Source organism: Chrysemys picta, chromosome 4 (genome assembly GCF_011386835.1).
Source record: "Chrysemys picta bellii isolate R12L10 chromosome 4, ASM1138683v2, whole genome shotgun sequence".
Taxonomy (NCBI): Eukaryota; Metazoa; Chordata; order Testudines; family Emydidae; genus Chrysemys; species Chrysemys picta.
In genome coordinates, this window is record NC_088794.1 from 37,070,204 (window position 1) to 37,097,848 (window position 27,645).

General features: G+C 47.1%; 1 protein-coding gene and 1 non-coding gene across 12 annotated transcripts in view; both read left to right on the top strand.

Annotated features, from left to right (window-relative positions):
* The window catches only part of LSP1 (lymphocyte specific protein 1), an 82,701-nt gene that overhangs the window by 32,002 nt on the left and 23,054 nt on the right, over positions 1–27,645 (top strand). For 4 of the 11 annotated variants that reach the window (XM_042840124.2, XM_042840125.2, XM_005307753.5 and 1 more), the window contains exons 2-5: positions 7,391–7,543; positions 13,533–13,715; positions 25,760–25,985; positions 27,124–27,252. In XM_042840124.2, coding sequence (XP_042696058.2) covers positions 7,391–7,543; positions 13,533–13,715; positions 25,760–25,985; positions 27,124–27,252 — 691 coding nt within the window. The remainder of the gene's footprint in view (positions 1–7,390; positions 7,544–13,532; positions 13,716–25,759; positions 25,986–27,123; positions 27,253–27,645) is intronic. The other 7 variants (XM_042840127.2, XM_065592046.1, XM_005307754.5 and 4 more) reach the window with 2 other exon arrangements.
* TRNAI-UAU (transfer RNA isoleucine (anticodon UAU)) lies at positions 19,775–19,868 on the top strand. Its single transcript has 2 exons — positions 19,775–19,812; positions 19,833–19,868. It is a non-coding gene; the product is annotated as a tRNA-Ile (tRNA).

The window sequence follows — 27,645 nt, forward strand, 5'->3', positions numbered from 1 at the left end:
ACCTAGGTCACATTTGCTGGTTGTCAGTAGAAATGGGTTTATTGGAAAAGGGAAGACCCCATGAATAAGTCTGGGGAATCTTCCTCTCCCTTCCCTCTTGGCTAAAACTAATGAGAGGGGTGCTGGGGAAACATCCACAGGGTTGCCATTGCCACCTGCTTTCAGCTTCAGACACCCCTCCTTCTCTAGGGTAGTATTTTCAGAAGCACTCAGCATTGGCCTAACCTGGCTCCTATTGAAGTCAATGGAAGTTTTACCATTGAGTCCAATGGGAGCAGAGTTAGGTTAACATTGAGTGATTTTTGGAAATACCATCCAGAACGTATGGCTGCATATGTAATAAATTGCAACTGTGAGTGCTAGTAGGTGATCCCAAAGCCTGAGGCTACCTTCACCTACCCTGGTCCTTGTGTATGCGGGTGGGGAGGAAGGGGGACAAGATTGCCTCACATACACAGGCACCAAAGAAAATGATTTTATAGCACTTGCTGCCAATCTAGCCAGGGGGGGCTCTATGTTTTTTGCCGCCCCAAGCATGGTATTCAGGCGGCCTTCGGCGGGCGGTCCGCTGGTCACATGGATTCGCCGGCATTTCTGCGAGTGATCTGCCAGTCCTGCGTCTTTGGCCTCGCCGTGGGACCGGCAGACCTCCCGTAGGCATGCCGCCGAAGGCTGCCTGACTGCCGCCCTCACGGCGACCGGCATGCCGCCCCCTGCGGCTTGCCGCCCCAGGTACGTGCTTGCTGCGCTGGTGCCTGGAGCCACCCCTGACTGTAGCTCAGGAGACAGGAATGCTGAATTCACTTGCATAGGGGTATTGAATTCTGGCACAGATCCTTGAAGTCTAGTCCCCATTGGAGGTTTTTCATTTTCCTTTCTGGAATTAGCTTCAGTGCTGAGAGCTGGTTCTGGGCCAGCAAAACTTCCTTTTAGCTGTGAACCATGCAAAAGATTCCCAGAGTCTGGGGCACTTCCCTTAAAGACGGCAGAAGCTGAGCCAGAAATTCTCCTGCCTGGCCACTATCATTTCCTCTAGCGTGGGTGAGGAGTATGCCCCAGGGAACGTGACCTTCCTTGAAATCCTTGGTTGTGGGGAGTGGGAGTTAACAGCCACCATGTCTCAAACGAGTAGAGTTAGAGGAACTCCAGATCTGGATCCACTGGCAATGCTAAAGCGCTGCCATGGAATTGTTAGAATTTTAGAGCTCTCGCAGCGCTCTAAAAAAAACCCCTCCACGAGGGGCGTAGCTACCAGCGCTGGGGCACTGTTTACACTGGCACTTTACGCTGCCGCAACTTGCTGCGCTCAGGTGGGTGTTTTCTCACACCCCTGAGTGAGAAAGTTGTAGTGCTGTTAATTGCCAGTGTAGACAAGCCCACAGCTGGCCCAAGTCAAAGCTTGAGCTTTGAACTTCCCTGATTTTCCCCAGGGTTCACAGTGCAGGGGGATGGGAGGCAGGATCATAAAGGTTACTGCAAAAGAGCCGCATGGCAAGTGAGCACAGTTTAATCAGTCATAATCCATGCCAATGCATTTTGGTATTATCATGGCCTGGCCTCAATCACGCCCTCTGCAACCCCGGGGATGGGGTAGAAAGGAGGTCAAACTCAAACCCACTGTGTATGTGAGACTGTCCAAGTTTTCCCTCTTTCTCCATCTCCTTTTCTTTGGTTCTTCTCTGCACATTGACCTCATGTCATGTGCTCAGGACATATTTGCAGCTGTCTCTGCATCAAGAAGTTAAGACGTCACAAAAGTTAGGACTCCCAGGTGAAAGGATATGCTAAGGAAGATGCAGGCCTATGTTGGGGGGTGGGGTGGGGGTGGGGGTGGGGGAAGGCTGTGCTGTGCAGAAGAGTCTTTACATTGTTTGGTAGAAAGGCTGCATTTAAAGCAAGGGAGATTCAGAGGTGATGAATGTCATATGGTCCCTAACACGTGCAATTTCTGGATCTATGGGTTATTCATTGTGATGTACATTTGCAACTGAAAATAGGCAAACTGGCTGTATGTTGGGGGGCAAGGGAGGGAAGGGCTGGATACAGTGAGATAATGGACTGTACTAATCCTTCAGCTCTGATCCTTACCCATAAGGCTAAACCCCACAAGTGTAATGAACATGTATGTTCTAAGGCTAGGTCTACACTACAGACCCTATATTGGCATAGCTATGCTGGCCTGGCCCCCTAGTGTAGACTCAGCATATGCCAACAGAAAGAGTGTTTCTGCCAGTATAGGAACACCATCTCCCCAGATGATGTTAGCTATGCACTCTTTGGTTGTGTCTACAGTGGGGGTTTTGTCAGCATAGCTGTGTCACTAGGGTGTGTTTTTTCCCCCCACTTCCCTGACTGTTGTAGTTACGCGGGTAGAAGTTTTAAGTGTAAACCAGGCCTAAGTCTAGTCCCTAGTGGATAATATCCATTTCTTTAAGCCACTGTGTGATTAGCAGCTCCTACTTAGGACTGGAATGGCAGGGAGTGAGCTTGCGCACGTGTGTTACATCCAGGCCAGTTTGGAGTCCCGTTGGCAGAGCTGTAGTAAAGAAAGCTTGGCCCGAGCCTGCTTGTGCAATGCCCGGATCTGGCCCGTGCTCCCAGCCCCTACACTTCTTGAGCACTGAAATTCACCAAATCTGCTCCAAAGTTTTGAAGACGGGACATTTTTAGCAGCGCTATTGACAAACAAGTGACATCAGAGAGAAACCCCAGCCTGAGCTGCAGCTGGGACTGTTCGGTGCACCCCCTCTTCCTGACAGAAGCCTGGGAGAGGCTTTCAGCATGACGGCACTTCCCTCCAGCTGGAGGCCTCGGACCTCTGAGCACTGTGCAGCACAATAGAAAGCAGCGACCCACATGTTTATGGCAAAGAGGCTCTCAGCACTGGGATAATTGCAATGTGGGTCAGTTGGAAGAGAAGCCAATACGCCAGGCTGTCCTTTGGCAGGGTGAATTTGGTGGGTATCTTTTGACTGGGCCGAGCAATCATTTTAATTTCTCCCTCCCGCCCCCCAATATGGTTGTTCTTGTTGTTATTGTCCTCCGTTCACATTCCACACAGCCAGTTCAGAAGATGCAGTGACAGAATAGTGAGCCGGTGAGGTCATGGAGAGGGAAACAGAGAGGGCTGCAAGCCAAGCTCTTTGATAATGTAAATGACTGTTAGACAATTTCTACTGGAGCCCCTCCGGGAGACTCCAGTTCACCCCTGGGGGGTAGTTATAATTCTGTCCCACTGCAGCCCTCTGGGGAATATCAGGTGAATTCCAAAAATCCCACTCACTCTGGCAAAAATGTGGCCCTCACACCTTATGACTGGGGGAGTCCAGGACAGACGGGGTTAAGATCCTTTCTGAATCAGAGACTCTTATCAAGTTCTGTCACATAAAAAAGGGAGGTTGAGGCAGAGCTTAATGAATGACTTCATTTATATATCTTAACTCCCCCCCCCCCCCCCACACATCCCACCTTGGCTCCTTGCCAGGACCACAGACAACTGTTTCTATGGGAACTATGGAGAAAACAGTAAATATGAGTGTGGAATGAATGAAGAAGGGGGTTTGCTTGGGTCTTGTTTCTCGTGGCTTCATGCTCTCTGTTCCTGTGTAGAGTAGGGCAGGGTGGAGGAGGCGGGATGGGAGAAGGGGGGTGCAATTTAATTCACGTAATGTAATTTTTAGAAAATGCAGTGTCCCTTCTGGCAGTGGTGCTGGGTCGTGACGGCAGGTGTGTGTGGCGGGGTGGGATGGGGTGGGGGAACGAGAAATCAGGGCTGGGCTGTGCACTGTAACTTTGCTACACCCCACTAGTGAGCTGGAATTTCCACTCTCTCTGTACTCTTTCAGTCCTCCTCGCCAGCTCCTCTGAGGTCTTTGGCATGCTTGCCATGTGCTGTAGTGCCACATTGGGATGGCAAGGAGCTTTAAATGGAGGTGAGCTCAGACACATTGTTGTCTGAGAACACACAAAAAAGGGCTGGAAAACAAGCTAGTCAAAGAAACATCAAATATGCTGGCCAAGATTCTCAAAGGTAACTGATGATTTTGGATGCCTGGCTTCAGACACCTTAGTGATGGCTCTTGACAGCTGCCTGGGGAAAGCACTTTGCAAGAATTACTCTGAGGCGGTGTGATCTAAGAGCTAAGGCAGTAGATTGAGAATCAGGAGACCTGTATTCTCTTCCCAGCTCTGCCAGTCACCTGTTGTGCATCCTTGGATAAGTTACTGTGCCTCAGTTTCCCATCCCCACACTTTCTCTGTCTTGTCTGTTTAGATTGTAAGCTGTTTGGGGTAGGGGCCATCTTTCTCTATGATCCTCTCTACACACCCATTTGCATCAGATTAGTTAAGATGGTGCAAACCCCTGTGGGAACATACTTATTCTGGTTTGAGTAGTTTATTTAGGTTTTGCTTAAACCTATCCCTAACCGATTTAAGGTAAAGATTTAAAAATGAGCCTTGTTTAAACTGCAATAAGCATGTCCACACAGCCTTTTGCACCAGTGTAACTAAATCACTTTCCAATCACGCCTTTAGTTAAGCTGGTGCAGCTTTACATGTACACCAGCCTTCTGGTGTGTACAGCACCTAGCACAATGGGCCCTCGCTCCTGGAGCCTCTGGATGTTACTCTCATTACAAATCATCAACATAACAAAGGACCTTGCTCTTTGATCAAAAACCAATGTTTTGCTCAAAGCTCTCCTTTATGTATGTTTGCAAAAATATCTCCAGGGGAACATCTGCCCCCTTCAAATTCCGCTCTCAATCTGGAGCCCTCATTAACTTGGCGCCTTGTACTGAGCGGGAGTGCTCATTGGCAGCAACTGGGTAGGGTCAGATAGACTCACCACTACAATGAAGCAAAAGGATTGGAACCCTGGCTATTTCAGCTGGAGCCCTGCTGATAGGGGCCATGAATGACTCAGGCCCCACCCTATTACAGCTGTAGTCTGAGACCCTGTGGAAGCGGGAGTCTGGCAGGGCTGGGCTGGTGTTCTGCTGTGCTGAAGTTAGACTGGTTGGGTCACTGATCTGGCTTGTCCCTCTCATGCCAAGATCAGTATGGTGCTGAAAGAGGCAAGAAGGGGAGGAGCGGATCCCGCGTGAAAATTCATGTTATCACCAGTGTAGGAATGTTGCCGCGGCCTTATCGTTTCCTCTGGGATCCGAGAGGTCGCTCTGCTGACAGAGGGTTTATTATCTGGAGGCTGGGACATTCTGGGAGAAGCCAAGCCAGGATTTTCTTCTATGCAAGGGAGGAAGGAAACAGTGCAGAGCACAGCTGAAGCCCTGCTGAGTGATAGCGCTGGGTACCCTCCTCCGACATTCCCTGCACCATTGTAGCAAGAGAACAGCTTGGCACAGGAATTCTGATTAAAATATAACTACTCAGCTGATTAAGAAAACCTGTCAAGGTCTGCTCCGCGTAGGGCTCTCTCCCTGGGAGTGCAGGGGCCCACAAACTTGGATTTGGATTTCTCACAGTATTGGGCAACCTTTCCGCTTCAGGGCCCGGGATTTCCAAGAACTGGATCGTTGTTATATATAATATTTATCATTCTTTTAATGTTACTGCAGGGGGCAGAACTAACAGAGCTGAGGGTTGAAATCCTTTCTTTGGCCCAGATTATGGAACGAATCCCTGCTCTGCACAGCACTTAAGCATGTGCTGAAATCCCTTTTAAGTGCACTTGCTTAAGTCCTTTCCTGAATCAGGACCATCATGTACAGAACAGCTACGCAGCACACTTCCCCCATGCGGCCCTGTCAAGGTGCTTCAACTCTGACCTAGGGGTTAGAAGGTGTTTTAGTTTCCCAGGCCATCCAATGCTAAATCTTTTTGTTGAGCCTGCCAGAAAGGCCATCAGTTGCCATGATATCAGTGTGATATGAATAGCTGCCCCCTGGACAGAGATCCATACACTCTTTTCACATGCCCTTTTCAGTCACTGCCAGCTGAGGCTGGATGACACACAGGGAAAACAACCAGATGATCAAACCGAGAAAGCAGGACGTCTATCCCGCAGCAGGCGTGGGCAGGCTGTGGGGGCGATACCTATCGCGTAGGTGGTACCAGGTGCTGTAGGAAGAATTTCCCTGCAGTGTGGGATTTCTCAGCAGCACCCCCGCTGAGGCAGTGTGAGTCGTGCTATTGAGCATCCTGTGGGATACTAGAGCTGGTTGGAAACTAGAATTTCTGTCCCGTGGGAAATTCCAGCATTTTGCGGTGGGGGGGGGGGGGGGGAATTCCAAATGGGAAATAAAAGCTGAAATATTGAAATTTCCCACAGAATGAAAATTCTGAAAAATTTAAATTTGGGACCATTAAAATGGTTTGTTTTGATAAAGTCAAAATGTTTCATTTCGACCATATCATTTGAATTTATTTCATGTTGATTTTCATATTATAGTAAAATATTTACCTATAACGTATTAGATAAAATGTAATAGTGAAATCGCTATTTAGTTTAAAGGTCAGCATGAAATGACTTGCAATGATAGTCAAAAAGAAATGTTTTTACCGTATTGGAACAAAATGAGAAACGATTTGTTCGACTTTTTTCCCATTGAAAATTTCATTGAAATGGATGCATCCCCCTGAAACATTTAGAATGGGACATATTATCACTTCATATGTGAAAGACTAGATAAATTCAAAAACAGAACTAGATATTAATATATGGAGATATACCTATCTCATAGAACTGGAAGGGACCCTGAAAAAAAGTTCATCAAGTCCAGCCCCCTACCTTCACTAGCAGGACCAAGTACTGATTTTTGCCTCAGATCTCTAAGTGGCCTCCTCAAGGATTGAATTCACAACCCTAGGTTTAGCAGGCCAATGATCAAACCACTGAGCTATCCCTCCCACCAATGGAGGATAGGTCCATCAATGGCTATTAGCCAGGGTGGGCAGGAATGGTGTCCCTACCCTCTGTTTGCCAGAAGCTGGGAATGGGCGACAGGATGGATCACTTGATGGTTACCTGTTCTGTTCATTCCCTCTGGGGCACCTGGCACTGGCCACTGTCGAAAGACAGAATACTGGGCTGGATGGACCTTTGGTCTGACCCACTATGGCCATTCTTATGTTCTTATGACTCTACCATACACACTGTTACCCATCCCCTAAGAAGCAATCCAATCCTCTCATACAAAGCTTGATTCTGCAATCCTACTTTCTCATGTTGTGTAGCACTTACACAAGTGCCTTGGCTTCCAGGCATGCTGCTAGGGTAAGTAAGTGCTCCTTGGCAGGAGTGAAGCTCACAGAATGGGGCCCACCCAGTGCTGTGTTTTCTCCTGAGATTCCAGGACGTTTTCCCTTCATTTGCTTCTCTTGGAACTGGCTGCCTGCATTAAGAATGCATTTCCCTTCTGGTTGACAGGCTGACAGCACAGTGGAGTGTAGAGGATGAGGAGGAGGCAGCGAGAGAGCGGCGTAGAAGGGAACGGGAGAAACAACAGCGGTCCCAGGCAGAAGATGGCTTGAACAACACCAGCTCCTTCTCAGAGAGTGGGCTGCCAGTCCAGGAAAACCAGTAAGATGAGCTTGAATGTAGAACACTCTTCAAACATACACCATTCTAGTGTTAAAAATCCTCACTATATGCTAGTGCTTGTGTTACCCAGACCCACTCAGTGTGCTGCTCTGTCCCTGTCTAGTGGTGGCTGGGCCACATCAAAAGGTTGATGGGATTAGTTGGCAAAGGAGAGTTTTTTAGATTGATGCTTATGCTTTAAAATTCAGAGATCCCAGGTTCTATTCCTACTGCCAACAACCCTTTTAGGGGGACAGTTTTTAATTTTCCTCGGTGATAAAAATGCCGGGGGCTAGGAGTTTAAATGAGGAGAGTTCAATAAGGGTTAAATTGATATATAAGATCCCAATTCAGCAAAGTGTTTAAACACATGGTTAACGTTAAGGATATGTATAGTTCTGTTGAAGTCTACAGAACTTGTTTAAGCATATTAAGTGTTTTGTAGGATCAGGGCCCAAGTTAGACAAGAAGTGGAGCTGACTGAAAAGAATAGTGATAATTTTTCATTTGAATTTTTAAAAAGTGTCAACCAGCTCTGTAAGGCCCTCATCCTGCTACCACTTATACATGTGCTTAACTTCACCACTGATGGTTGAGCATGTGCATAAGTGATTGTAGGATCAGGACCAAGGCACAAAAACAGCAAACAAAATTATGGGGAAAACAAATCAAAATTTGTTTGTGAAAAAAAATTAAAGGAAAATCTGAATTTATTCATGAAAACAACTCTAATTTTTTCATGAAAAAATGCAGAATTTTTCATGAAAAGAATTCAGTTTTCTTCAGGATTTAAAAAAAAATTCTCAATATTTTTATTTTCAAATTCTTGTGAAAATGTTTCCTTTCTTTGTGAAAAGCATTTCATCAATATTTGGAAAATTTAAATATTTCTACCACTCTAAAAAGAAACGCATTTCATTAAAAATGTAAGATGTGCCATATAATATTAATTGAGAGCATTTCTAGACCACCCTTCACACCAGGATCACAAAACGCGTTACAAACATTCATTAACAAAGTCTCAAATCATCTTGCTGAGGCAGATATCTTTATTTTACAGATGTCTAGAGCCACAGCAAAATTAAGTGACTTGCACAAGGCATCAAAGCAGCAGTTACAGTAAAAAAAATAGCACCCCCAATAATGCAAACACAGAGGCCCTGCCCTGCAAAAACTTGCACACGTGCTTAACTTTATGACCCATGAATGGTCCCATTTACACCAAGGGGGACTATTCACAATGTATAAAAGTTAAGCACCTGCGTAAGCCTTTACAGGAGTGGGCCTTATGCGTGTGTTTAGCTTTAGTAGTCCCATTGAAAAGAGTGAAAAAGGCACAGCAAAACAGGGAAGGGAAGGGAAGAATAGAGAAAAAAGGTGTGTGTGTGGGGGGGGGGGCAACTTTTGGGGGGGAGTAATTACAGAAAATGTGTTTGATCCATTTGTCATATATGATACAGTGGGGGGTTGACAGTTTCTGGCAATATACAAATAAATAGGAACAAAATCCCCAGCTGTATTAAGGGAGGGCCCGGAGCGGAGACCTGCCCTTCCCAGACTTGCCCTTTGGCTCATGGTCATTCTCTTTCTGTGGATAGGCAGGGATTCATTGCACAGTACAAGCTCCCGTTAATTTTACTGGGAGTTTTAGGTGTTTTAGAAAAAGAGGAATGAATCAGGCTCAAAGCCAAAATTTTGTAACCTGAATGTTTACATTTAGGAACCTGGAACCATATTTAGGTACCTAAATAAAAGTGGCCTGCTTGTCAAAGATGCCGAGCACCTGGTAGTTTTTGTTGCCTTCGGTGAGCTTTGTTGGTGCTGAGAATTTTCTGAAAAATCAGGACACTTTTATTTAGGCTCCTAAATATGGACTTAGGAGCCTAATTGTAGGCAGCTATGTTTGGAGATTTTTGGCCTGAGTGACCAAAGATCCAAGTGTACAGTAGCAGATTAAAAGGTTGTTGATAAACATCAGCCCGCAAGGAAGGAGGAGAAAGGCGATAGGTCACGCAGAGAGGTCTGAGGCATGCTTTACAATTTAAAATAAATAACCCCAGTGCAGGAGAACTAGCCTCACTCTTTGAGGATGGGGAAAAGATCGGAAGCTTGTGGGCATCTTTCCACCGGGGCCAATAAAGACCAAAGTAGCCCATGCTAGGATTATGTGACTCTTTGTGCCGCTTTGACGGGCAGACCACATAGAGAGGTTTATGAGCTTGATACTAGAGGTGAGCTAGCTTAGCTCAGGCAGTGAAGTTTGTGCTTTTTTTTTTTTTTTTTTAATAAAGATCCAGAGGTCCTGGGTTCAATCCCCCTTACAAATACACATGCAAATATTTGTAGATGGAGTGCTGAGGGTTAGGGAGAGTGTTAGGAAACCTATAGGTATCATTTCAGTAGGGATGAGCCTGGACCCAAATCCCACATCCAGATGCCCCAGAACAACGGGGAGGTTTGATAGTAAAGTCCATCCTCTCTCAAAACCTGCCCGCTGGCCATCTTGACTTCTGGCTTTTATGGATGAGCCTTAGCCGACCTCTTTGCTTTGTTATATGCTCACACCGATAGCACTGAGCTATTGTGCCGCACTCTAAAATCGCGTTTCCTTCTCTCCAGCCTCTTCTGCAGCTGCTGATGGCCACCTGGGCTGGCTTGCTGAGCTGGGGTCAGCCTGCCATTAATCTTCCATAAGTCTTTGCTTTCTCTTATGTAAACACCACGCCCCCGTAAAGTGACTCACCCCATTCATGCAACTCATCTTTGTGTAAACAGGCCCTCATCGTTTCCTTGGGGGGAGGGGCTTTGCACAGCCCCCAAAGAAAATCCGGGTTACATTTTCCTCCCCCCCAGACAGCTGTGGTGGCTTCCCTGTAGGTCTGGAGTGGCGCCAAGCCATTTAGTATTGAAGTGCGGGAGCAGTGTTATGCCAGCCCCACTCTCACCCCTTTTACTTCTCCTCCTGGGTGATCCTGAGTTCTGAGGGGAGTAAGGGGGAGACTAGGCTGTGAAATCAAAATTACCCCAAACTCCAGCCCAGTGGCATCCAACCTTTGCAGCCGGAGTGCTGGGAGTGGTATTTCAGAAAGGTCAAGGGGCTGCAGTCGGGACATGGGGGAAGATTCTTGAGCATCGCAGAGGGAATGGGGACCACCTGCCAGTCCCCTGCAGGGGATTTGCCACGGAGCATACCCCTGTCTCTGTCCTCGGCAAAAGGAGGCCATTGGGGTCAGGGAATGACTGGAGTGGGCTGTGCTCTGGCTACCCCCAATTGGCGTATGGCCTTTATCTATGCCTTTAAGGGCTGAGCTTCCCGCTCAAGGAACACTCTTCCCCCAGGCCCTGACCGGGGATTCGGAAGACCTGGAGTCTTTTCCTGGCTCTGCCACAGAGTTCCCTGTGTGTCCTGGGCAACTCTCTTCCCCTGTCTGTGCTTCAGCTGGTCATTGGTAAAACAGGAATCATACTTCCTACCCTGTCTATTCAGATTGTTAGCTTTTTGTGGCAGGGACTCACTTACTATTTGTATGAATACAGTCGAGCATAGTGTCTCGCTCAGGGCCTCTAGGAACTACAGGAATAGTAAATCCTAATCCACTTTCACCTGTGACATCACAGATTGTCATTGTATCACTTAGTCAATATGGGAAGTTTCAATGGGAAAACATCATGAAGAACCCTGAAAGACATCCTTGGCTTCTCCACTGGCTGACCATCTGATTTGGGACAGCAGTGAACGCCACTTCAGTTACTGAAGATTCTTGTATTACTAGGGTCCTTCTGGAGATGTGGGGCATTGTGGGTACTTAAATCTGGTCCTGTCTGTTGTTGTCCGCTGTCACAAGGCTTGTGATAGCTGATTTTCTCCCCCCAAAGACTCAGCTGCTGGAGTCACGTGAATAGGAGAATCTCAGCTTTCATTATTTTTAAAAAGTAAGTTTCTAGCCCTCGCGGTTGCAGAGAAAAGCTGGAAAATGTATGTAATCCAAATGCTCCCTAAGGCTCCGAACTCAGAAAACAAACAAGACCCGCCCCCACCACACATTTATCTATTAAAAAAATCTCATTGGTTTTAAGCCAATCTCAAGATTTCTCGAGGCCTGACCGTGATTTTTTTAACATTTGGGGTTGACCATCCTTTGTCTCGGGCATCTCACTTGAAGTCACCACAAGCCTAGATGGTGAAGGAGAAAGAGAGAGGCAATGAGAATAAAATGGGCCAAAGTTGCTCTGCAGCAGGCAGCCATGTGATCTGGAGGAGCCAATCCTCCTTCTGATCGCCTACCGCTCAACTGTGCATTGGGCTTTTTTTGTGTCTTTGTGTTAAATCACAGCCATTGGGTTGCATCAGAGCTTTGGAATGTGGTCTGTATGCACCGTGCCAGCAGGGTGATGAAGCTCTGCAGGCTCTTGGCAGTTGGATACAAGTTCTTCTTCACCTCTTTTCTTTCCTGTTTGGTGAATGAAGAGAGTTTTCCCCTTAACAGTAGAAGGATAGGAAATCTTTCTAGAGGTTAAGCTCCTTTTGGTCCCCCCCACCCCTCCCCACAGGGCTTTTTAAGAGGCAGAGGGATGAGCACTTGGCCATGCCAAACTACGCTGGCATGTGCCAGCTCAGCAATTGGCAGTGGGTGGCATGGCCGGGGGGAAACTGCCAACATGTGTGTTTTCAGGAGCACTGTAAAGTGCAGTTATGAATCCAAATGGGAAAGTGACACTGGGAAAATGACACCTATTCACTCCCAATACCTGCCGCCTTCAGGGCACATCCAGTTCTCAGTGGAGTCAATGGCAAAATTCTCCTTGGTTTTCTTAGCACCAAGGTTTTACCCTCCTGAATCCATATCTGCTTACTTTGCTGGGGTAAGAGTAAGTTTGTTAAACTGCTACCAGCCGTGAAGAGTCCAGGAAGACACAAAAGAGCAAAGCCAGATTGTGTTCTGCCTCACACATCATCAATAACAGTTGCTGTCTACAAACCGATCCCAGAACCCTTATTGATGGCAATGAGGCATGAAGCAGAAGGCATGTAGGTAGGTTTGCATTGACAGATGGGGACCAGTCTATCTAAGCCACTTGTCTGCCCCCCCCATTAACACAGATCCACACACCTTATCATCTGTAATGCATTTATCCTCCCAACACCCCTGTGGGGGAGAGCAGTGCTATTATCCCCATTTTAAAGATGGGGAACCAAGGCACAGAGATATTAAGTGTCTTACCCAAGGCCACACAGGAACTCTGTGGCAGAGCAGTGGATTGAACCCAAGTCCCAGGTTGGCGCCCTAACCACTGGACCATCCTTCCTCTCTCACTCATCCATTGCTGTGCATGTGTGTTGTGATTTACACCACTGCCAAGTGGGTGCAAAGCACTTTCACTCTCATTGTTTGGGAGTGTTTTGCATCCACTTGGCACTAGTGTAAATGGCATACTCAAGCTGCAGGGTAAACATGAATGGGACCCTGGGTTCCTAAATGCATTTAAGAAGAGTTTGCACCAGAGTCTCTGGTCTGGCCAAACTGTGCTCAGTGCAGGACTAGAGGAGGGGGTGAAGACACTGGTGGCCTGAAGGCAGCTGTAGCTTATGCTGGGATTTCCTGTGGCCCCACGAGGCCATCCGAGGAGCCAGGAATCAGTAGGCGCACAGAGGACAGGTCACTGTCTCTTTTGCCCCAGGAATGGGGGTGAGGTGGAGTTGCTGTGTTGTTCAGGGATTCCCCTTATACCAGGAGAATTCCTAAGTGGCTGCTCTGTGGTGTTTTCCTAAGTGGTTTAGGCTGCTTTGTGACCTCTCCTTTAATGGAGAATGAGGACAGGTGAGATTCTGGAGACCAGGCCCTTATTGGTATGAGAGGAGCTACTAGAGGAAGGTTGTGATAGCCAGGTTAGTGCAAAGGGAAGGACCATGACCAGCATGGGGATCATCGGTACCAACTTTGATCCTTTGCAGTACCACTGTTCTAATCTTTCTCCTGCTGTGTTTCAGGTTTGACTTTAAGCCCTCAGGGACCTCAGAGCTGGAAGAGGATGAGGGGTTCAGCGACTGGTCTCAGAAGCTCGAGCAGCGCAAACAGAGGTGGGCTGCAGAGGGAACACAAGAGGGGGAGCGAACATCTCCCAGGGAATGGACACAGGCCCAGGAAGCAGCACCTACTTGCAGAGAAGAAAGGTACAGCAGTGAAGGGACTCCTCCAAAGGAGGTGGCATCTTTCTGAGGGCAAGCCCAGACCAGAGCCAGGTGGGGAGATGGGGGCAGGAGGGTTTGGGCTGAGCTAGGTCTGCAGGAAGAACTAGTCTGACAACTCAGAGGCAAACACTCAACTCACAATAATTTGTACTATTGTGGAGAGACAAGCTCAGATCCCAATGCCCCCAAACTTTGGTCATGTGTGGAGCCAGATGCAGCTTTCCTCAGCTCTGGGGCAGATTCTGTGCTGTAATGTACCTCCAGGAGGCACAGCACAGAAGGTTAAGTCCAAGGGCAGTGAGGACAAAGTTGGCTTTAAGCCACTTCTATGCCCTCTTGAGTCTGAGCTGCTGCAGTCGCTGAAATGACCTCCAGCATAATTTAGACAGCCCAAGGAGCTGTTCTAAGTTATGGCAGTCTCCTAGTCCTGCCTCTGGCTTGTGGTGCCAGCCAGAATGGTGTGTGTTATCGTCCCCCACATCCTTCTCAGAGCATTCCCCCCAGCAGTGGAGCTCTCAGGAAAGAGTGGACAACATAGGGCTATTGTATGCGGCTGAACACAGCCCTTGCGTAATGCCGACAGACCGTAGTCATCGGCGGGCATGGCTGAACCTGGGATCTCAGGAGCTAAGGGCATGAGCCGCTACTGCATGAGCTGAAAGCCATATGGCCCTTAGCGAAGACTATAGAGCAGACTCATTAATCGCTCTCTCTCTCTCTCTAAGTGTTCTCCATGCCACTAGATAGGACAGAACACCACACCCAGGAGGTGTGTGGGTTACACCTGTGCCTGGGAAATTCTTCAAAAGGCACTTGCAGACTGTGTATTGTCACTGTACTCTCTCAGAGATGGTTCCTCCCTCCCCCCTTGAGAGGGTAGGTCTTTAGCTATGGCTGGGCCTAGGCCCAGCTGTCCCACCCCTATCAGCAATAGGTAAACCCCCAAATCCCTCATTTTGCTTCTGGTCCGTATCCCCTTGCTGAGCTGACCCCTGGATCCAAACCCTTCCCTGGGGGACAGCTGATATCTGGATCTGAACATCCTGTCTGAGCTCCCTTGTTAGTCTGATGTTACTGGGATTTTTGTCTTAAAATCTTAGTCCCTTTTTATCCAGAAGGGTGAAAAGATGCATAATTAACATTGCATCAAAAGCAGACAGAAATATAGCTTTCTTTGTCTCTCTAGCTGGATTTCTTTTCAAACATCTTAGCTAAATAAAATCTAAAGTGACATCTCCTCCCTCCTCTTTAAGGCCCTAATCCGACAAACACTCACCCGTGCTTAACTTTTTACACAGCATTCATCCCATTGTCTTCAATCATACTTGCAGGACTAGGGCCTCCGTTATGAACGGGCCCATTTCCCCCAAACTCTCCCTCCTCCCTTTCTTCTCCTGTGAAGATTTCTTGCTGGAAGAGGCCCACTCTTCTGTGTGTGTGTGTGTGTGTGTGTGTGAGCAGACGTACATCTGCTTTGCCTTTAACAGAAAGGATTTTCTATCCTTGTTGACCAGAAATGTTGCACCTTATTTGCCTGCTCCTTCCCGGCAACACTCTGTTAAAAATAAAAATGCAACTTTGTTTCTTGCTTGACAAACACAGGCTGTGTGAGGTGAGGCTGCTCTGCAGTAGCTGGAAGAAGGAAAATTGCAAACACCTGTGGCAGGTGAGGCTCAGTGAAGGGAGTTGCCAAGCAGCTGTCAGCTGGAAAGCATTTAAATCCAGGCACTGGAGCTCAGGCCATTTTTATTGGGAGGGTGTTGAAGTGACATAGTAAAGGGGCTACCTAGGTTATCACCAGCCTTCCTCTTTGTTTGACTCAGTGTGGGTGTGATTTATGGGTACCTGAGGAGGTCCCTCACAAACCTGTAGAAATTTCATTTTGCTTCATATGTTGTGCTCCCTAAGAGCATCTCCTTTTCCACTTCTCCTGCTGATATTGTCACAGAGTAGTTGGAAGCCCTGTGTGAGCTCTCAGGTATGTCATGTACTCTAGTTTCACCCTGTTCTTCCACAGTTGTGTCTGCTATCCCCAATGAAGGCATGTGACTGTAGTGGAGAGAACTGTTCTGTCTCATTCCTGAGCTGTGGCTGGGATCCCTCTCCTCAGGAGGGAGAAAGGTGTTTTTTCATATTATGGACATATGCCACTGTAATGAGCTGGCAAGTAGGGAGAGTTGTGCCCTACTGGATGGAACTGTGACTTGTGTCATAGACCCAGTACTGCTAGCTTTTAGCTTTGGTGTTGGGATTCTGTGCTCTTAGTGCTATAGGAACCAAACTTGATTCTTGCTGTGGCTGTGAAGTTCTGAATAGCCATGGCATGCAGCAGAGTGACAGCCTGGCTGTGAGTTTGTTGTAAGACATCAGTGATGGTGTCAAATTAGTTATCTTTTGTATTCCAGCACTTGATATGTTGGGTATATATTCCACATGTCAGATGTGTAGGGCTTTAATTCTAAAACAGATCTGTGCTTTAGGGGTAGGCCTTATTAGATGGGCTATCTCTATCCAGAACAGGCAGTTACCAGAGGCAGTAAAACATTTAGGCCATGTCTATACTGCCATTAAACACCTGTGGCTGGCCTGTGTCAGCTGACTTGGGTTTGAGCTGCAGGGCTATACAACTGCAGTGTAAAGCTCTGGACTAGGGCTGGAGCCTGGGCTCTGGCACCCTCTTCACCATGGGGTCCCAGAATCTTTTTTCTAGCCCTAGTCTGGATATCTACGCTGCAGATTTATAGCCCCATGAGCCTGAGTCAGCTGACATGGGCCAGTTCCGGGTATTTAATTGCAGTATAGAGAGGCTGCTGTGAGAACAAGCACAGAGTAGGATGGGTGGCTCTTTGCTATTTCAGCTATGTTCGACCTGGCTCTGCCTAGGGTCTCGGTAGGGAGGACAGGTCTGCTGCTGTACAGTGACATGTATCTTTCCCCACTGCTGAAAGTTGGGTGGGAGGTGGTGACTCCAGCCCCTGTTGTAGGAGGGTAGCAGAGTCAGCAGTTGCTGCTGTTTCAGCAGAGGCCACCGTGAAACTAGAGAACCTTTCAGCCCACTTCTTGCAGGGCCCATCGCTGCCATTTCAAGATGTTTTAATAAATATGAAGTATAGAAAGCTTCTCTCTCTCTCCCCTGCCCACCCCCGTCTCTCCACAGCACTTAAGCTTAAAATAAAATCCCATTGCAGAACTGCTGGCTTCTGACCAGTCTGGTTTTCACTAAGTGACCATTAGCATTCCCTGCTCAGAGTGGATCTAGGCTATATGCTCTCCTGCTATTGAGTGTGGTTCTATGAACTACTGAGCCTGGTACCACCCTTCTTGGCCATTGTCAATATCCTGGGAGGCTTTACCCGTCAACATTGCTGACTGTGGAACCACTGAAGTCTAGCTTGGGTTTTACCCACTGCTTGGTGCACGTGGGCACAGGACACTTTGGGAGTGCGCAGCACTGCACCAAAGGTGTGATTATTGGGGTGCTGTTTTTCTCGCCTTAATGTTGAGACTTGGGGTATTAGTTAAAGGCTTCTGCTCACCTGGAGTATAATGCTGACTACAAGACACTTTTTCTTGTGGAAAGGGACTTTTCAGACACATGTATGTTGATACAGTTTCAAACTTGGGGAGTGACCTTCTTCTAACAGGGTATTGGAAAAACACCACTGCCTACAACCGAGCATGCTTGCTAAGTGTACTACCAGTGCTACTTGTGAACGTGTACACCTTTAGCTCAAGGGGAGAGGCCAGTGCTGTTGAATCATGCTGGTCACCTGTGTGAGTGATGTGGTGGGATTCAAGGGTGCTAATATAACCACATGATGCTGACTTTCTGCCCCCTGCACAGGGTGCTCTTCAAGAGACACTGATAGATGCTGTAGCTGGGGTGTGATGTGCCCTGACTATTCTGCAGTGCCATAGTATCTAGTGACCTACTGCATCAGGGATGCAAGTTAGGGTACCCCTTGGGGTTGCTCTAGTGTGTGTATGTGAAGGGGGGGCAGGGAGGGTCAAGCCAGCCCCCAGCACTCTCAGGATCAAGGGATGCAAGCTGCCCCCTCCTCCCCCTGGCTCTGTGCCAGCAGAGGGGGTGACTTTGACCTCTGCTGTCAGTGCTCTCAAATAATTTTTGTGAGATTGTTAAATATCTTGGTGGTGTAGCTGTGTTAGTCACAGGATATTAGACAAGGTAAGTGAGATAATATTTATTACTGGACCAACTTCTGTTTATTGTAGCTCAAAAGCTTGTACCTTCACAGAGCTTTCCATCAGGTCTGGGGAAGGAAGCAGTGTGTCTGACCTAAATACAAGTTAGGACAGATTTAAGCAGAAGGGATAATACATGGGAGGCAGTCAGTTGGAATGGGCAATTGGGGGTTAGATGATTATGCATAAAAGGTTCGAAGTGGGCAATTAAGGGTAACAAGCAGATGTGTTACAAATTGTTGTAATGAGCCAAAAACCAGTGTCTCTGTTAAGTCCAGGGCTTTTGGTGTCTAGCAAAGTTACATTCACAGACTTCCCTTTTGAAGGTGTTGGGCAATACTTGTTCAATATGTGTTCAATACTTGTTCCCTTGAGGACAAGTATGGAAAAGTGAGCTGTGGAGCAGGGTGTATTTAATTTAAATCACTAGTCAGGAAGACTCAATTTAATCATGGATTTCTACAAAAAAGTGCATTCTTTTTAGTTGTCATAACCTTAATACATATTCTTCACAACTCAGAGATAGATGTAGGTTTCATTTTTATAAGGTACACACTATACATTTTTAAAGTGATTTATTTTGAAAACTTTTTAGATTAGTTTTACAGCTATATCAGAAAATGAATGATTGGTGATTTCATTTACCAAAGGTAATTGAAGCAGAGATTTATGAAGTCATTGTGAGGTGAATTATCTCCAATTCAACAGGTCAATCATTAATATTTGTAGGATTTTCTTGCCATGCTGTATTAGGAGGAGAACATCACCAAACAGACATTTAAATTGTTTCATTTAACTAAAACAACAGTGTTGTGTATTCTGGATTTTTTTTCTTCAACTGCAAACATATAACATTTTAACAAAACAAGCATATGAATTTTTGAATTTAAACATTCAAGTTTTTTAAAATCAGGTTTGTTTTTGTTAAAATGGTTTTTAACTAAAACAGTAAATGAAATATTAAAAAAACACAAACAACTTGAGCCAATGTAGGGTTGGTGAATGGTGATGGTTTAGCAGACCTGGAGACCAAAGGCTTTTAGTCTCATAGTAGGGACAGCATGGCATGAAGGATGGCAGTGTCCGCTTCCCCCTCAGCCCTGACCTGGGAAGAGTTGGAGCATAGTTCTGTCTCTTCCTGACTAATCCTTGGCTTCTCTGTGGAGCCTGCCAACTGAGATGCTAGATGTGATGTGAACACTGCAGTCTAGAAAATGTTTCCTGCTTGTACTGGCCTGAACTTAACTCAGTGCACGAGGGTGAAATATGTTTCAAAGAGACTAGTTCTGAACGTGACACATCCTGTCGTGACTGTGCTACTACAGGATAGGTCAGTGCACTTCCATTGGGTGGGGGTTTACTTTATAGATAGTGACACTGCAGAAGCCTGTGGTTTTAAGGCTGTGCTGCAAACCTTACTTAGAGCATAAGATCTGTGGAGCAGGGATCATCTCTTATTCTGTGTTTTGCACAGTAGGAAGTGGTTCATGACTAGAACTCCTAGATGCTATGGCAATACAAATGTAATGGTGAACATATTTTTAGACCTGAGCACTTTACAAATGCCAGTGAATTGAGCCTCTCAGCATTGCTGTGAAGAGATCAAGTCTGGGTACTTAAATCCACTCCATTTTTGGTGGAAGAGAGTAGGCGCTGGCGGAAGCTGCTATATGAACAATTCCCCACCCCTCTGGAATCCCAGCAGTTCTGGGGATGGATTGGCTGGATCTCAGTTGTTTACAGCACCCCGTAGCCTTCTCCCCTGAAACCTGGTGCGCCACTTTGGTATGCAACTGGGGTCTGTTGGTGTTACAACAACACAAAAATAATTTTTGTGGGCTCCAGTGGTGCAATGGGTTAGCACACAGTACTTATAGAGCAGTCCTGTGTGGAGTGATGCTGAGGTTGTGAGTTCAAACCTCACCTGGAGCACTAGTTTAAAAAAGGGGGGAGGGATAGCTCAGTGGTTTGAGCATTGGCCTGCTAAACCCAGGGTTGCGAGTTCAATCCTTGAGGGGGCCATTTAGGGAACCTGGGGTAAAAATCTGTCTGGAGATTGGTCCTGCTTTGAGCAGGGGGTTGGACTAGATGACCTCCTGAGGTCCCTTCCAACCCTGATATTCTAGGATTCTGTGTTATGGGAATGAGACATGCAAAGAAGGATTGTCATCTCCCTTCAACGTGCTAGAGAAGCTCCGAAGTAGACCTGACTTGTTGTTTGACTTTTCTGGCGTGGCCGCCGAACTGAAAAACCAGGGGAAATGTTGTTTGGTTCCAAAAATGTTTGGAATTTGTCAGCAAATTAGAAAAGTTCATTACAGGCCAGCAGAGTGAGTGTGTGTGTGTGTTTGTTCCCCGCCTCTTTGCCTTCTGCCCGTTGGTTAGGGCAAACAGGATATACGAGACATAGGGCTGTTCTGCACTGGGAACTTACATTGGCAGTGAAAAACCCAAACTCCCGGAGAGATGTAATATGCTGAACTAACCCAGGGTGACTGCTGGGTCGATGGAAGAATTGTTCTGTCAACCTAGCTACTGCCTCTCAGGGATGGGGATTAACTACAGCAGGGGGAGAATCCCTGAGTTGGAATTCCTGCTCTGGAGCAGGAACTTGAGCTCAGACCTTTCTTTTTCTCTTATTTCCTCTCCTTCCCCCGACCAGCTGTGTCCAAACTGCCAGTCTGTAGGCAGTTATGGGTGGGTTGCTCTCAGTCTCTCCTGTTGAAACTGTTCCACTTTATATAAATATCTAAATAGTCATGGTGACAAAGAGCGAGGAGGAGTCTCGAGTCTGGTGATTAAAGCACTGAGCTGGGAGGTAGGAGATGTCGTCATTCAGATCTTCTCTCTGCCTGATTCAGAGGAGGGGTTTGAATCCACATCTCCTACCTAAGGCCTGGGCTACACTAGTGGGGGGGGGGGGGTTTGAACTAAGATACACAATTAGCGTCGCTGAAGTCGAAGTATCTTAGTTTGACTTATCTGGCCATCCTCACGATGGCGAGTCGACTGCCACAGCTCCCTCGTCGACTCCACTTACTCCTCCTGACGAGGTGGAGTACGTGCGTCGATTCGGGGATCGATTTATCGCGTCCAGATGAGATGCGATAAATCGATCCCCGATGCATCGAACACTATCCGGCGGGTAGTATAGACGTACCCTTAGTTACCAGGTTAGAGAGTGGTACTCCTGCTCTCTCCTGGGCACAATGAAGGAAAGATTGAGAGCCTGGATATGTGCAGACACCTGTTGAGTTTGCTGTCCTGAAATGACGTTTTTCCCCGGGGTTGATGAAAACTGTATCTTTCACCAAGTAAGTTACTTGCCTGAAAACCCTTGCCATGTCCTCCTCTGGGCTAGGAATAAGGTGACAAAGGGCAGTGAGTCTGGGCCAGGCTGCTGTTTCTGCTAGAGGGACTCCTGTGCTAGTCCTTTCACATGAACAACTGTTGAGAAGAACACCTTGGGCGAAGCCAGGCTGCTGCAATGTCAGCAACAGGTCACTTTATCTTGCAGTTCTGCAGACTTCACCAGACGAGAAGGTGCAGGGCAAGTCTGGCAGAACTGGCACTTCCAAACAGAGCCTAAATCCTTCCTCAACTTCCCCTCTCACCCTCTACCACCTCTTGCTCAACATGCTGTCCGTTACCTAACCTCCACTTGGTCGCTCCATCTTTTTGCTGTGCAGAGATGGCTGGTGATAGCTACTCTGGATTCAGGTGAGGGGACAATGCCTGGGGTAAAGAAGGCAACCAGGCTGCGGACTTGATGTATCTGATTGTTGGCCTGGCAGCATCAGCTGTCTGCCTGGATACCAGTTGCATGGGCTAGTATCTGAGGAGAGAGGCATGCATTTGTTCACTGTCTTGTGTTGTGGTCAGTGCCTGGCTGGCCCACGCCCCCTCACCAGAGATTGTTGAATGTTGGTTCTGTGGAACCCCTGCCAACACAATGTTGCACTCTGTTCTCCTTTAGTGGTTAGGTCAGGTATACAGGTTTAAGTTCTATACTGCTTTCAAGCTAATGACCTCTGCCCTTCTACTCAGGCAATAGAAGTGCTTATGCTTTTAGAGCCAGAGCTCCCTGCTTCATTGCTTGCGGATGACCAGTCCTGAGGCATAGCTACATAAACACAACTTTGTTCAGCAGCAGTACAGCAAAGAGCTTTAGTGAGGACCATAGCGTTCCTGGCTGTCTTCTAAGCCAAAATCTACTTAATTCCAATGAGCAGTTTAGCTGTCTTGCTGGTGGTGGCTGCCTTGGTGCAAAGGAACCCTGCGTTGGTGACAGTGTGAAAGCACTGAAGACTATAGACTGGCTTAAAAGCAAAAGAACTGTAAAATGAATCCATAAATCGCTCAATAGACAGTGGCCTGGCTTGAAGTGGTGGGGAGTACCTGCAATGCCCATTGACTTGAATGGTATCTGTGGTCACCATAATGCTCACAGGAGTGTGAGCACCAACCTCAGGGCAGACTGTTTTTGAGAGAGAGAGAGAGAGAGAGAGAGAGAGAGAGAGAGAAAAAACAAAAAAACACTCAAAACCAGGGCACAAACCCCAAAGTGGTCATGAGTTCTAATCTTAGTTTCACCAGCCAACTCCACCAAGTGCAAACTCTTCAGGCACACTAACCACCTTAAACAGAGTCACAGACAGTCCCCTTGGGTACTCTCGTCTGTCTCGCCACCCGGGTAAGTGTATCTCTGTGATAGAGGACTGAGACTAAGAATCACAGCAATATCCCGGTTATTCCTAGTCCCAAAGGATCAGCCACTTACCCCAGGTCAATTGTGCTTTAGGTCTCAATGTTTGTAGCCAGGCCTATGGCAAACTATATGAAGATTTTTTTTAATCAGGAAAAGGAAATGAGTTATTTGCAAGCAAGCAAACACACACACACACACACACACACACACACAAATGCTAGTCTTCGCCTATATTAGGTTTTGAAACTTTCTATAATCACAAGCTTGGTTGGTTTGTTCTTTAGGGCTAACACAGGCTAAGGAGCTGGGGATCTCTTGCTTATGCCTAAGAACACCTGAGGCAGATCTACACTTAAGTGCTACAGTGGCAATGCAGCATTTTAAGTAAAGATGCTCCTACACTGAGGGGAGTTTCTCCCCTCAGTGTAGTTAGTTCACCTCCTTGAGAGACAATAGCTATGTTGACAGGAGAAGCTCTCCCGTTGACATAGTGCTGCCCATGGGGGGTGTGTGTGTGTGATTAAATCGGTATAAGGACCTCTCTCAGGGGTCAGGGATAGCTCTAGGCATCAGTGCTCCAAGCATGTGCTTGGGGCGGCACTTTCCAAGGGGCGGCACTCTGGATCCTGGAGGGAGGAGTAGGAGGGGAAATATGGTGTGCCTGGGGGAGGAGGCGGGGCCGGGGATTTGGGGAAGGGGTTGGAATGGGGTGGGGAAGGGGCAGAGTTGGGGCGGGGCCGGGGGGGGGGCACGGGAAAATGAGTTTTTGCTTGGGGTGGCAAAAAACTTGGAGCCGGCCCTGTCAGGGGTGGGGATATTTCATAACCCCTGAGCAACTTTAGTTATACTAGTTCTGTAGTGTAGACCTGGCCCTTGCCTCTCCAGAGTTGCAGCAGCATAGAGATACCTAGTAGTTCCTTTTGCTTGGGGTTTTTATCCCCTTCTTACTACATGCTTTGAGCTGCAAACTCAGCTGATAGGAGGAGTCCACTTGCGTGACTGACCTTCACGGGGAGGGGAGCAGAACAACAATAAGTCTCTTGTCCTCTTGTTGACAATTCCTCAATTGTTGTAGGAGCCACCCGTAGCCTGTCTGGTATTGATGGGCAGCCTCTTTTGACAGTCATAACAATTTCTGTAGAAGAGCAGCTCTTCATACAAATATCACTCTAGTACTGTACAGCAATTCATACAGTATCAGAGGTTCACAATACAACTGCTCCAATATTACATTACAGTATAGAACCCCGCTATTGAGAGTAAGATTAATGCATGCAGCAACTCACATGCATTCAGTAGTCTAAACACTTTATTCTAACTAATATCTATTTGATCAGTACTGACCCACAAGTGAGCCAAATGGATTCCAGCTGTGTCCAGTTTAGATATGGAGACCTTGCTGTGACCTGGCAAATGGCCTGCAGTGTCAGTCATTTTAGTGCCTCTGGAAAATCAAGCCACGAGCCTCTTTCTAAATGCTTCAAAGAAATATGTGCAGTGGGTACCCCTGGCTGGGGATACCTTTTAGAGATGGGCAGAGGGGATGTGTACCGAGCTTGGGACTAGAGCTGTTTGGGATCTTTGCATTTTGAAAAAAGTTGCACAATTTCCCTCTTGCCCTACTTTTGACAATGTAGATTTGAATGTTTGGATTTAACGTTGCTGGGTTTCCATTCTCCTTTGGCTGAATTCCAGTGGTTCCATTAGTTTCTACTAGTGGGGGGGGGGGGGGAGAGGGGGAATCAGGTAGAAAAATGGTATCAAAAAAAGGAGCTGTGTGGACAGACATTCAGGCAGTAGAGTGTGTGTGTGTGTGTGTGTGTAAATGGTTCTTGTACCCTAATGAATAATGCAGACTGTCCTGTAGTTAGAAATCAAATTCTCCCAGAAGGTGGCTGGGGAACAAAAGAACAAGGGGGAGAAATCCCCTTGAACTCAAGCTAGTCTTGCCCAACCTCAGACCACACAAGTTAGCCCAAATGGCCTCCGAATTTGAAGGGATCTCAGTCACAGCCTAGCTGGACAGGGGAAGTCCAGCTCTGGAGCTCAGGGAGAGGGGGTGGGGATCTCTTCCTGCTCCATACATCTGGAACTAGAAATGTGGAGGCATTATTTCTTGTTGTCTTTGCAGTTGAGACTGGAGCAGGAATTCTGTAGCACAGAGAAGTGACATTTATTTCTTAGTTCTTACCAGTCTTCCTCCGCCATTACTGTACTGTACTCCTCTCATGCTGAGCCTTAGCCCGAGGCCCATTTCAGATGGGACTCTGCGTCTGACATGAAGGTTGAGAAATTGGAGGCTTGAGGTTGTGAAAGCGCTTTCCTGTCTGTGTAATGCTGGCATCTGGTATCTAGCTCCAAGTTCGCTGTCGAAGAAGCTGGATTGCACTGCAGAAGTTGTTCAGAAGGGAAGTTGCCTCATGTAATCAAGTATAGTACATGGAGCCAAACCGATGTGATAAACAGCCTAGGGCCTGATCCAAAGCCCACTGAAATCAATGGAAAGGATCCTATTGACTTAAATAGGCTTTGGGTCCAGCTCCTGCTGCTGGAATGAATGTGGACCAGTGGACAGAACACTGGGCTGGGAACCAGGAGTCCTGGCTCCTATTCCCAGCTCTGCCATTGACCCTGGGCAAGTCTCTCTGCCTCCGTTTTTTTCCCCCTCCCACCCTCAGTCTGTTTAGACTGTAAGTCCCTGCCCTGAAGAGCTACATCATGCTCTGCTTGTACAGCACCTAGTGCAGTGGGGCATCTGTCTTAAATTGGGGCTTTTATGTGCCACCATAATGCAAACAATGATAAAAAGTGGACCTGATTTGCCTTCTGTTTTTGAAAGATTTCATCCATGCCTTAGTATAAATGTCCCAAAAGTGTTTGTAATTCTTCTTACTGTTTTATTGACCAGTTCTGCCTTGCACTAGCTTCTCATTAAACCAAAACCTACTTGCACTAAATAGTATATCTGCATTTGCACAGTATTTTTAGAGCTCCAGTTGTATGTTGGGCCATTACTAATAAAGCTGGTGTTTTAAAGGTACAGGACACCAGATTTTCTGTGGGCTTGAAACACTCACTTCCCTTCTCAAAGGCTTCTTCCCCTTCCCACCTCTAGGTCTCCAAGACACTCCTATGAGGAAGAGGACAGTGGTCTGAGGGAAGCTGAAGTCAAGCTGGAGCAGGTGCAGCTGAATCAGGAGGGCCCGGAGGAGATTCCCGGGGAGAAGGAGGAGATAAGGCAGGAGCCGCTGGAGACAGAGGAGCCTCAGCAACTTTTTGAGGAAGAATGCATTCAAGAGCAGAAGCAAGAAGAGGAGGAGGAGGAGAAAGCTGGGCAGGAGGTCAGGGCAGAAATATTGGATCTGTGATTTCTCTTGGTATGGCTGTGACTTCATGGGGGACCCATCCATCATCTGGGGTAGACATCGCAGCAATGTGTCAAACAGGGCTTGTACTTGTGATACTTAACTATCCCAGTAGCTTTCAAGGGTCACACTAGTGCAAACCCTGCCTTACGATGGTGCAGCACGTCTACCCCAGCAGTTTGCATTGGTATAGCTGCAGCTATGCAAGCACCCCCAGTTACACACAGCTTAAGTGTGTAGATGCCACTTTCATGTTTACTGGCTCCTTTCTTCTCTTCTCTCCTCCCCTCCCAAAAATCAGTCACTGCACATAATGGAGAACTTAGTGCTGCTCTGACAAGTACCACAAGGCCTGTAATTCTGTGTTCTAAGTTCTCTGCTGTGGTATCTGTTCTGTCCTCTCTCATCATCATTCAGTACAGAGTGTCAGTTTCTCCAATCCTACAAAGCCACAGATACAGGACTCTTAAGAAAATTCAGAACCTATGTGTTCAGAACCCCCCACCCCCCTCCCTTTTTTTTGTCCCACGCTCTGAGAAGCCTTGGCCTGATCTACTAATAGATCTGAAATTGGGGTCCAGCATTGATGCCTTCCATCCACTAGGGGTGTCTGTGCTGTATATAGTCCCAGGCATGGTGTGGCCCTGGTAAACAAGGGAGACAAAGATGGAACTCAAGATGTATGGAAACCTGTCTGTGTCACTTTTAGTAGTAATAAATGTTTAAGATGGACTGTGATTGCATATATCATGACATCCCTCTTATTAGGGGGTATTATGGCTTCATAGCTTCTCAGAATAAATGCAGTTACTTTCCCTGTCCCCTGCCTGAGATTGGGGATATATATTCCTTTCTGATGGGGGATGGGCAAAATTGGTGGGAAAATTGATCTTTGTGAAAACTCATGCAGAATGCCTCACCAGTTCACTTGGTGACCTTGCACCTGTAAAAATGTTGTCTTTTAAAATGACAACTGGGAGAATGAATTTTTCACATGTGAAAGAAAGCTCAGAGTATCTTTATCCAAAGCTTCACTTGTGGGGGTGGGTCTGACACTTGTTACAGCAGGCATTTAATCAGCTTTGCTCTTGATCTGCTCATTCTTTGCATTCAGGAGAAAAAAAGGAGGAGGAATGAGGAGGCGGAGACACCAGAAAAACGCCAGAAAGCACCGAGCACCTCCAGCGTGGAAGGGGAAGAGGATGAACAATGTGATAGCCAGTCCCCAACGAGTTCCACAACGGTACGTGCTGCTAAGAGAGCTCTGAATCGCAAGTGCAGTTAGAGCTGGCCTAAACCTTAGCGAGAGGTGACCTGGCGGCCTGCTCTGAGACTGGTGTGCTATGTAGTGGAGAGGAAAGATGGTCTAATACTTAAGACCTCAGGAGATCTGGATTCACTTGCCAGCTCTACCACAGACTTCCAGCGTGACCTTGGGGAAGTCACTTACTCTCTATGCCTCACTTGTAAAATGGGCGTAATACTTTCTCCATCTGTTGTCTGTCTTGTCTACTTACGCAGTCAGCTCTTGAGAGCAGGGATTGCCTCTCCCTATGGGAATGTACAGCACCTAGCACAATGGAGCCCTGGTCGCAACTGGGGCCTCTAAGAACTTTTATAATACAAAGCAGTAGTA